At 40.5% G+C, this 12,185-nt stretch overlaps 1 protein-coding gene across 16 annotated transcripts in view; it reads left to right on the forward strand.

Moving 5' to 3' along the window:
* Window positions 1-8,745, forward strand: part of LOC109432457 (uncharacterized protein CG43867) — a 917,308-nt gene extending 908,563 nt beyond the window's left edge. For all 16 annotated transcript variants that reach the window (XM_062860241.1, XM_062860239.1, XM_062860244.1 and 13 more), the window contains one exon: window positions 7,195-8,745. In XM_062860241.1, the coding sequence (XP_062716225.1) occupies window positions 7,195-7,390 (196 nt within the window). In that variant the 3' untranslated portion in view covers window positions 7,391-8,745. The remainder of the gene's footprint in view (window positions 1-7,194) is intronic.
* Window positions 8,746-12,185: the final 3,440 nt, after the last annotated feature.

A 12,185-nucleotide genomic window follows, 5' to 3' on the forward strand; every position in this document is an offset into this window, starting at 1 on the left:
TTCTAGAAGAATTGCTGGAGGAATCCCTGCATGAATTCCATGAGGAATCCCTAGATAAATCCATTAAGGAATTTCTGGAGGGTTTCCTTGAGGAATCACTGGAGCACTTTCAGGAGGAATCTCTGGAGAAATTCTTGGAGGAATCAATGAAAGAATTTCTGGAGGAACCTCTAAAGGAATTCCTTGAAGTATCTTTATGGAGGAGTCTTTGAAGGAATTACTAGAGAAATCTCTAGATGAATTCCTGGAGGAATTCCTAAACAAATCCCTTTGAGAATGTTTGGAGGAATCCTTGCAGGAATTACCAGAGAAATTCTGACAGAATTCCTGGAGGAATCCCTTGACGAGTTCCTGGAGGAATTCCAGGAAGAAATCCTGGGAGCAATTCCAGTTGGAGTTCCAGGTGTAGTTTCCGAGGAAATCCCAGGAGGAAGTACTAAAGAAATCGCTGAAATTCCTAAAGAAACTCTAAACTGAAGGAATCCTTAAAAGAGTACGTTGAGGAACTCTTGGAGGAATCCTTCAAGCAGTTCATGAAGGAATCCCTGGAGGAGTTCCTGAAGAAACTCCAGAAGGATTTGGTAGGAATCCCATGTAGATTTCATAAGGGAATCTCTGAACAGTTCCTGGAGGAAGACTTGGATTAATTCTTGGAGGAATTTCTGAAAGAATTCCAGGAGGAATTCCTAAGGGAATCCCAAGAAGAGTTCTTGGATTTATTTTTTTAATCAATCCCTGAAGTTGTTCCTGAAAAAATCACAATAGAATTTCCAGGGGTAATCCCTGGAGGAATTCTTGGAGGAATTTCTGATGAAACCCCATGAGGAATTTTTAGAGAATCTCAGGAGAGCTTTCTTAGCGAATTCCTAGAAGAATTTCTGTAGGAATCCCTGGAAAAATATCGGAAGAAATCCATGCACAGTTATTTCTGCAGCATTGGGCAAGTTTGGCTGAGACATCGATTTTTGTGAATCGATTCGAATCGAACCAGCAGATTCGATTAACCGATTTAATCGAATGCTTAGAATCGATGTTTTCACATCGATTCGATATTATAAAATGTTGCAAAACCATAAAATGATCCGTGTGCAGCATGGAATACAGTGGAGTATTTGTCTAAATAAATTTAATATCAAAAATTGAGATTGTTCATCGAACCGTCTCTGGAGGAATTCCTGGATGAATGCGTGGAGGAAATCCTAAACAAATTCTTGGAGGTATTCCAGGAGAATTTCCTGGAGGACTACCTGGAGAAATTCTTGGAAGAATGTCTAGAGCATATTTTGGAAGACGTCTCGAAGAATTCCCTGGATGAACTCCTGGAGGATTTCCTAGAGGAAATCTGAGATGAATTCCTGAAAAAGAAACATCTTGAGGAATTTCTGGAGGAATTCTTGGAAGAACTTCTGGAGGACTTTATGGAAAAATCGCTGGAGGAATCCCTGAAGCAATTTCTGGAGGAACTTGAGGAAGAATGCCTGGAGGATCTTCTAGACAAATTCCTGTCGGAATCTCAAGTGGAACTCCTGAAGAAATCCCTAGAGGAATTCTTGAAGAAATCCCTGAATGAATCCCTGGAGGAATTCTGGGAGGAATCCCTGAAGAAATTTCAGAAAAAAATCCTAGAGGAATTCCCCGAGAACTATTTCTGGAGGAATTCTTGGAGGAATTTCTGGAAGAATCGTCGAAGAAATTTCTAGAAGAATGTTTGGAAGAATCCAAACAGGAATCCCTGGAGAAATTTCTGAAGAAATTCCTGGAGGAGTTCCCAGGGTAATTCCTGGAGAAACCCCTGGAAGAAATCCCGGAGGAATCTCTGAAAAAAATCCTAGAGGAATTCCTGAATAAATTCCAGAAAGAATTTCTGAAGGAATCCATGGAGGATTTCCTGGTAAAATTTCTGGAGGAATTGCCGTAGGAATTTCCGAAGGAATTCCTGGAGGAATTCCTGGATCAATTCGTGGAGGCATTCTTGGAGGAAGAAATATTTGGGATAATCCAAGGAGAAATTCTTGATGGAATTCCCAAAAAAGTCCCTGAAGAAATGCCTGGATGAAATCCTGGAGGAATGCCTGGAAGAATACCTGGATAAATTCCGGGAGGAATTCCTGGGGGAATTTCTAAGGGAGTCCCTGGAGGATTCCTCAAGAAATCATTTAAAGAATTCCTAGAAGAATCTCAGAAGGAATTCATGCAGGAATCGCTGGAAAAATTATTGAAATAATTCGTGGATAAACTCCGGGAGGAATTCCTGGGGTCATTTCTGAAAGAATCCATGAGGATTTTTTGAAGAAAATTCTGGAGAAATTGCCGTAAGTATTGTGGAGGTATTCCTTAAGGAATTCATGGAGGCTTAGAGCAATCCCAAGAGGAATTCCTGAAGGAGTGCCTTGAGGAACCCCTGGAGAAATTTTTGGAGACATGCTTGTAGGAGTTCCTGGAGGAATCTCTAGAGAAATTCCTTGAGAAATCCCTGTTGAGGCCTCTCTACTTTTTCAAAAATGTTCTATAATTCTGAAGTCCACCCCCATATTTTGATTGACACCCTAAAAGAAGTGACTGGTCAAAATTTCAGAAAAATCCATTGAAATTAAGAGGTGCATCAAATCAATAAGGTGTTTTTCAACTATTTTCGAATTTCAAAAATCATAACTACACTAAAATTTGTCAAAAATTAATTCTTTCAGCACAAATTGAACACACAAGATTCCTCCAGGAATTCCTCCTAAAAGTGCTCCAGTAGTTCTTCACAGAAAACCTTCAGGGATTCACCATGCAATGTATAGTATGGTAAAACTTTCAGGAAGAATTCCTTTAGGAATCCCTTGAGGTATCTCAAGAGGAATACCTGTAGGAATCTCTGGAGGAATTCTTAGAGGAATCCCTAGAAAAATCGTTAGAGGAATTCTCGGGAGAATTCTAAGACCTCTTAGAGGAACCCTTGTAGGAATTCCCAGAGGAATGAATCCTGGAGGAATCTCTTGTGGAATTCTTGGAGGAATCCCAGGAAGAATTCCTGAAGAAATCCAAGGATCAATGTCTGAGGGAATTCTAGGTGGAGTTTCTGAAGAAACCCCAGAAGGAAATCACCGACCTCGGTAATATTTTACCGAAATCTCAACCGTTAAGTTTTTTACCGGAGAAATTCTGCGACGTTTACCGAACTTCGTTAAAATTTAACAGATAAACGTTAACATTTTATCGAAATTTGGTAATTTTTACAGAATTTCGGTAAAAAACCATTACCGAACGTTCAGCTGTTGAGATTTCGGTAAAAAATTACCGAACGCGGCTAGCTGTGGAAGTACTGAAGAAATCGCTGAAATTCCAGAGGAAATCCTGAAGGAATCCTGAAAAGAGTAAGCAGAGGAACTTTTGGAGCAATCCCTGAAGCAGTTCCTGAAGAAACCCCAGGAGAAGAAGCTTGAAGGCAATCCCAAGAGGAATTCTTAAGGGAATCTCTAAACAGTTCCTGGAGGAATTCTTAGAATAATTCCTGAAGAAGTTTCTGGAAGAATTCCAGGAGGGATTCCTGAAGGATTCCCAAGAAGAGCTCTCGGAGGAACTTTCTTAGCGAATTCCTGAAAGAATTTCTGTAGGAATCCCAGGGTAAAAATTTGAAGAAAGTCATGTCTTCCGTAATTTCTGAACGAGTTATTGAAGGAATACTTAGATGGACTTCTAATGGATTTTTTAAGAAGTTCCTGAATCAATGTTTTAAATAATCTCTTGCAAAATTTTCTGAAAGAATTTTTTGAAGATATTCGAATGAGTGTAATCAATTTCGTACCTTTTAATTCCGCCCTATTTTGCTTATCCTTTGACAGATACGCGTATTTCGACTACCACTTGTAATCTTCCTTAGTGTCAGTTATTCACTCAGTGCCAATGGATAACTGACACTGAGGAAGATTACAAGTGGTAGTCGAAATACGCGTATCTGTCAAAGAATAAGCAAAATAGGGCGAATTAAAAGGTACGAATCTGATTACACTAATTCTCTGGAATACCTGCAGAAATGCCTTAAAGGATCTCTGGAAAAATTCCTGAAAGAAATCTCGAAAACAGCTCTTGAACCATCACTGGAGGAACCTTTAAAAATATCCCAGGTCAAAATCCCGAAGAAATGTCAGTTGAAGTCCCTAGATGAATTATTAAAGGAATCTCTGGAGGAATTCAAGGTGGAATCACTGCAGCAAGCTATGGGAAAATTCCTGGAGCAATTGCCCATACTCATATGGTTTACGAAACTAGAAACAAATCTTAAACAGTCATTTTGATTCCTCAAAACTGCAATGCCTACATATTTGCATATTCACATATCGGGCGCCGCTTAAAGATCATCTCAAGCCAGCCCTCCACCCCAGCTGGCCCCCTTAAGAAGAAAATCCTAACTACGCCAATGATTTTACGTCTCTATGTCGAACATTATTATAACGTTGAGACAATACATTCTGAAGAAAAATGAAAATTTTATATTTTGAATCGAAAGAAAAATCGGATGTAAAAAATCGATTCGGTCGATTTTGTAAGGCTTCAACATCGATTCAAAAAATCGATTAATCGAAACAAAAACATCGATGTTGCGAGCATCGATTAAAAATTGCCCAACGCTAATTTCTGGACGAATTACACTAGTTTACAGCATTTTTGAACTCGATAAGCTGATGATCATTTTTGGTGTAGAATCATGCCCTGAATTCGAAAACGCGAAGGAAAAAAATTACAGTAGAGCGGAAATTTTTTCGACTTTCCATACAAGGTTGATGATTTGAAATCGATTTTTGTTCTATTTATAAGCAAAGTCGCTCACTTCACACATCTCATGCTCCGTAATCAATGATCCGATTGAGCTGAATTTTTTTCTGTAAGTCGCCTACAAATGATATGTCAAATAAACGTTGAGAAAGAATTTTTAAATTGTTTTTTTCTTATTGAAAAAAATACATTTCTTCATATTTTTTGGAAATTTCGCCAACATTTAAGGAGATTGTCCCTAAAACTCGCCAATATCTTGAATTTCACCAATCTGACCCAAAACCTGCATTCAGATGATCGAAAGGTATTATATTCAGCTTTCAATTTATGGAAAAAGATTTAAAATTGGTTGAACAAAACGCAAGCTATTTGAATTTAAGTAAATTTTATATTTTAAAAAGTTGTAAAACTCGATATTGAGCTAAAACTCAAAAACTGTTCTACTTAAAATTTTTTGAAGCACGGTTTCGAAATCAGCGCTAAATTGTGCTTCAAAAACTTTAGTCGTTGACAGAAGTTCACGACTTTCGTTTTATTTTGTAAACTAGTGTTATTGAAGAAATACTTGGCTGGATTCCGAGAGGATTTTTTGTGAAAAGTTTAAGAATTTAAGCAATCAATGGATTATTTTTTGAATAATCTGTAGTAAAATTTTTGGTGAAAGAATTTCTGGAAGACATTCCTACAAAAATGCTTCAAATTTTTCCAGATGGAATTATAGGAGCAATCTCTAGTGGAATTCTGGAAGAAATATATGAGGAAACACCTGAAGAAATCTCTGAAGGAATACCTGCAGAAATACCTCAAAGAATTATTACGATAAATAATGAAGCACTACAAATGCACATTAAACTAAAACATATTTTATTGGAACCTTACAAATGCGTAATAAAATATGACATCACACTTGGACAAATACACCACAGAACATATATTTTGCCCTGTTACCCTAGTGTATAACAATTTCCGATGACAGGATGACGAGGTTTCATGAATGTTGTTGGTCCATCAGTCAATCCTGTAATCGTATTTTCTCTGGCAGGTTGCCTTTTGTTCGCAGCATTGGTTGCTTTCATAGCTTTAGTTTTGTCTAGGATTTCTAATCCTAAGGGGGCATCCCGATTCGGGTTTCATCACTAGAGTTCTATAACTTGAAGTCTGTGCCAGGGAAAGGTTATCATCTCTAGTACTTAATCACGGCCCGAAATGGCTTGAATGTTGGCAATCGAAATAGGGTTACGGGCCTCTATTCTGCCAGAGCCCTAAAAATGTGCATTACTACCAGGGGAATATTTACAAGTTAAAATAGCACATTTAACACAAAAATAAAACTTGTAATAGGATATCTGGAAAAAATCATGTGAGAAAATTCTAAAAAACGCTGTGGAACTGGAGGAACCTCAAAAGATATCCCAGGGCAAATCCCCGAAGAAATGCCAGGTGAAATCCCTAGATGAATTCATTTTTAGTTCCTCAAAACTGCAATTCCGATTTACATATTCACATATATCACACACCGAAATACTCACGATTTCGCTCCTAAAGATGGCGTCCTAAATGCCAACATGGCGACCAACAATTCAAGATGACTGTTTAAGCAGTTTTAAATGACACGAACACTTTCAATGCTTCCAGTGAGCTATTCGCTCTTTGAGGATAGCATGACACTAGACCCAGTGGCACAGCTGAAAACTTTTCCTGACAGCTGCGGCAGAATCGAACCCGTGCTCCTCAGCACGACGATGCGACTAAATGCTTGGTGACACTAGTCGCACGACCACGAAGCCGCACAAAGTTTTAGGCTCTTTACCAATGTAATGTGAGTATATTTGGTATGGGAAAGATGGCCTGAAGATGAGTCGAAATTTACGATCAGAATATCCACTATGGTGGCCCAAAATCCCAAAATGGTGGCTCAAAATCCAAGATGGCAGCTGCAGTATGGGTATATTTGTGTGGGGATATTCGGAGTCTAAAAATTACGACCGGAATATACAAGATGGTGGTTGAATATTCAAGATGGCGGCCAAAAATTAAAGATGTCGGCTGTTTTAGATATTTTTAGGTACTAAAATGTGATTCAAAATTGAAAATGTCAACTGTTCTCTGGAGTTTTCGGCTCTAAAATCAAGCAGTATGGGTACATAGGGTATGAGGAAGATGGGGAAGATGCCCGTAGTCTAAAAATGGCAATCAGAATATCCAAGATGGCCACCTAAAATGCAAGACGGAGGCTGTTAGTTAATTTTTGGCACTAAAAAACATACAAAATGGATATAATTTTTCTACTACTACTTTTCTCTACGTTAAATTCAACCACATTCACCTGATTCCTCTAGCCTATTTGGTATTTACTCAAAAACATGTTGCTAATCCAATAGTTGACAACTTTTTTTTCACACAATCCATCTGCTTTGTCGCCCTTGTCTACCCTAGATCCCGCGTGCATCCGGGTTCGTGCACGGGAACCCCGGCCCACAATACGCTCAACTCGTCGCATGCCAACACCACCCACGCCCACAACACGCTCACGTCCCACTCGCATACGCTCAATTCGCACGTCAGCCACACCCTGAGCTCGCACGGCCAGCCGGACATCCTCAAGAGCACCCCGGACCACCAGCGGCGCTAGGTCCGATGGAAGGATGGAGGAACAACGGTCGGTCGGTAAGATACTACGCACAACATACAATGCCGTCACATCGCAATCAGTCACACACATACGGAACAATCGACTTTGGAGAAGAGTAGGCCACATTTTTTAGTGTGCGGTGTATTTTGATTTACACGTTTTTTTTTTCACGCTATCGCGCGCTTGCTGCGATTGAGATTTGGTTGTCCCGTCAGAGTTCGTTGCCATGGAGCGTATATCTAGTGTTGATATTAGTTTTGTACAAGGCGGTCTACCGTGTTTTAGGCATTTAATTACCATATTTTTACCATAACTAAGTACACATCTAGGCAGCTAAGGTAATAAATTTGTAACATCCTGTGAAAAGTTTTAAGTTTTTGTTTGAATCTTCTTTGTTTCGGTCCTAACATATCTAATTTAATGTAAATATGTTTTTTTACTTCTAAGCGAATACTAAGTCAAACTCCCGTACTCCAGTGTAAAGGAAGAATGTTCAAATAATTTTCCCGAGTGCTCGATTAATTTAGAAATAATGATTTCAATTAGTACTTTAAACATTCTTAGTTTGTAAAATTTAAAAAAATCTAACCAAAAATCTATAAACTAATACAAACTGAGAGAGGCATGCGTCAAAACAGGAAAAAGGAGTCAGTTGACGAGAAGACAAAAGGAGAGCTAATTTCAGCGAAAACTTGTTACAGATGAGAAAAAAATAGGAAAACATTGTGATTTTTACGCAAAACTATATTTAGACAGTAAAAAAAATAGTTATACTACGACAGAACGAAAAAAAAATAAATGTGAAGAAAGTTAACTTGACTATAACCGGAAACTATACACAAACACTCACATACTCACACGCGCAGTAATAGAAGGGATAAAAAGGATAGTTTAGAGCAATGCTGACAAGAGTAGAAAAAACAAAGCATGAAGTAGGGCCACTATATTGGCCAAAACAGGGCGTACCACTTACATATATTCGGCAATTCTTCATTGTTTGTTACACAAAGACACACGGACACAGTCACTCCATCTACCGGACATTTTGGTAATAATCTCGAACCGCACTATAAACGAAGAGTCGTCAGTAGGAAATGTGTACTCTCGGGAGGATCTATGTATATGAATGCCTCTTTCAGCAGAATAGTGTTTTGAAATTCTCATTTGAAAACAAAACCATAAAGAAGAAATGAATGTGGTAGGTGCGCGGGGGAAACGAGGCCATAGAATGTGTGTATCGTGGTAGTATGTACCAGAATTATTGGTGGAAAGGGGGGAAGGGAAAACGTAAAATCAAAGAAGCTGTAAAATTGAGTGGAGAATAGAACTAGCGGGCAACGATGATTGTTTACTAAGCTTCAGCCGAGTTCTTGTGAAAGAAAGCCATGATTGAAATTGTGAATGATATTATCTTAGTAGTGTACTCCTGAACTGCTTACTATTCTCACAGACAAACAGACGTAACACTCTTCAAAACAGCTTGGCACATGCATTTAACGATCAATTAAAATTTCATTTGATTTGCGCGATCCTTCCACCAGAGGTGCTAGTGTTCGATCGCTTTGACGTTTGCCAGTGTACACGTTGCTGAATGATGCAAACGAAAATTACAGGCGATTTGTGTAGTAGTGTGCGTGTTAGCAAACGTCAAATCGAAATCCATCATGGCTGACAGTGTCTCACGCGGTTATACCATAGACTTAAGGACAAACTTCTTGAAATCCCGCTTGAACAGTGCATCAGAACTTCAGACGCACAAATCTCAAAAAGCAAGCTTCAAACAACAGTGAATTTTATTATTCTGTGCTTGCTCACTTGTAATGAGCTTCAAATAAAAAGATAAGGTGCGCTGGTTTTGTTTACGAAGAGATTTGTGCGCTCGAAATCGTGAGTATGTGCCAAAGTCGGTCATTGTGGCGGCCATTTTGGGATTCTAATAAGACTGTCCTTAATACTAAGACATAAATGTCAGGAACAAATTCAGTTCGATTTCTGACACCAGTTTTTCCCCCATGTTTCCCCCAGTAAAATCGCCCAATACTGGTTTTCTTGAAGCGCCTTTTTTGCTAGTAATTTTCCTTTGCCAGATGCAGAGCACTGTAACCGTGTTCAACTTCACTTTCAGTACGGTAGGTACATTTCGTGGCGGTTCTGGATTTCTTCAAAATATGTCCGCTATATATTGCGACATTTGCACCCATTTAGACTCGGCCGAAATTCATTATCATCACAGTCGAATTTCGCACACGACTTCGCAGCGGCTGGCATACACAAGTTCCGTTGAGTTCATCACAGGGGCGTCGGATGCACAACAGGTAAACAAAATCAGTTTAATTAGTGTGAAATGTCGCTGGGAAATGATGATTCAGTGGATTCTCAAATTATCACAGTAGTCTAAACATTAACAAGAAACCCAATAGCTGACAGAAAGCTCCTCAGAACACAGTTGACACGATGCAAGAACGTGTCCTACAGCTCCTTCCGTTGGTAAATTTTGCCGAAGGTGCACTTGAACAGATGAATTCCTTCGTGGGCCAGCTGATGGAACTTGTAGAAACTTCCTCGCCTAGATCCTCCGAGTGTCCTTCGAATAATTCTTCGTTTCTGTTCATCTTCTCAGAGATCCTATCCTCCTCAGCCATTTTGTGGTGGATTCCGTACTTGCTTCTTGACAGTTCATTGAGTTGAGTACTATTCTTGGCCTACTTGATCAATACTAAACTACCATACATTGCAAGGTATAGCCTTAAAATATGCCTCTCCTGATGCTGGGAGTTCTGGACCGCTACACAGCTGTTCTGTCGGTAATTTACCGGGACCTTCTGATGACGTTCACGTCTACCTTGTACAACTGCAGTACCTTGAAAAGGTACGAGTGCGGTACGGTTCTTCCGACACCCTTTCAGCTATTCGGTCATCACGTTGTTGGCATCGCATGGGCATAGATTTTATCCTCCTCACTATTACCGACGACAGCACTTCATACAAACTTGAGATAAGCAAGTACTTTGCTTTCCCATTGATTATGTGATACTTATTACAAGAAATACAACGTTTAATAATTACTCATTTAGCAACCGATCTCAATCACATTTATTCCGTACTTCTCTGCATAACAATCTGACACTTCTCCACAGGCCCGTACTCTTCACGCATTACTCGTTTATTTCATGAATTGGATATTACAACTTGTAGTCTGCAAATCTTTCTGGCATTTTCTTAGTTCGCTGTTGTCGTCCCTTCTGAACAACCGTATGTGACGATTCAATAGGTGAATCCTCCTCAAATCCATAAAATTCTTCCTCAGATGACACAGCAGTTAACTCTTGATCGTTCCCTTTTGAAGACTCCTCAAAGCCCCCACCAGACAAAGATGACGATGCTTCAACGGTTTCCGTGACTTTCTTCAGGTGTGCAGCATGTCGATCGTACGATTTGCCACTAACGGGATCTTCAACGGTAACACGAGGACCAGAACGAGATACCACGACGTATTTCTTGGGATTGTACGTTGTCTGAAGTTTGTTACCTGGTAGGAGATTCTGCATCAAAACCGAATCACCCGATTCGATAGAAGACCGTTTAGATTTCCGTCGCATATCTTCTTGATCCTTCCCTTTTTTCTTTGACTCCAAATCCTTGTCCGCAAAATCTGTTTTCGGTGGAGCTGTTTCGATGTCGTCCAATGCCGGTATCTTGGACCTTATCGTGCGGCCATACAAGAGCTCTGTTGGCGTACGACCTGTTACTGAATGTGGAGTAGTGTAATACATTACCAAGTAGTCGTTGAGATCTTGTTTCCAATCCCTGCCTAGTGCGTTGCTTATCTGGAGCCTCTTCAACAGCGATCGGTTCTGCCTCTCAACGAGCCCGTTCTCCTGAGGCCAGTATGGAGTGGAATGGTTGAGGTGGATCCCACGTTTCCTGCTGTAGTCCTCGAATTCAGTGCCGATGCATTGTTTGGCGTTGTCCAACGTGAATGTTCGGGGATAACCCAACCGCGTGAATATTTTATCCAGTCTGAACACCGTATCTTTTGCCGTGATCTTATTCATCAGCTCGACTTCCTTATATCGACTGTAATAGTCGACTATAACGAACAAATACGTTCCATCCGGCAGTGGTCCGAGGAAATCAATTGCCACGTCCACCCATGGCTTCGCTGGAAGTAGACGACGCGACATTGGCTCTGGTTTACTCGGCAAGCCTACCAATCGGCAACCCTCACAGGATGTTACACGCTGAGTAACTTCGCGGTCCATGCCGGGCCACCAGACTCGATCTCGAAGGCGACGCTTCATAACTGACTCCCCGGGATGTCCTTCATGGGCCAAGTCAAGCATTCGTTCACGTAGACTTGCTGGAACAACGAGTTTATTTCCTCGAACAATTGTGTCTCCAACCATACCTAACTCATTGCTGAACGGCACGTACGGCTTCACATCTGGCTCGTCCCAATTTCCTGTTTGTAGGTGATGGCGAGGACCGATAGCAGAGTCACGACGAGTGGACACACAGCGAAGGGGAATCGGATTGAGACCGGCGGAATAATAAACACGCAGAAACTACGGTATAAACGATTTAATCAATGAATAGAGAAAAAGTACACGTTTGCTCTCGGCGAGTCATTCGCGCGAACTGATGTTCGTTGGTCGGCAGGGTTGCCGTTTATGCTGCGATGTTCAAGGGGTGCGCGGATGTAGCGGAGGGTAATCATCGCTCTCCACACTCCTCCTCGATGTGCAGCCTCCGCAATCGATGTTATTCCAATCTAAGGAGACCACAGAAGCGGTCG

Source organism: Aedes albopictus, chromosome 3 (genome assembly GCF_035046485.1).
Source record: "Aedes albopictus strain Foshan chromosome 3, AalbF5, whole genome shotgun sequence".
In the NCBI taxonomy this organism is placed as follows: Eukaryota; Metazoa; Arthropoda; class Insecta; order Diptera; family Culicidae; genus Aedes; species Aedes albopictus.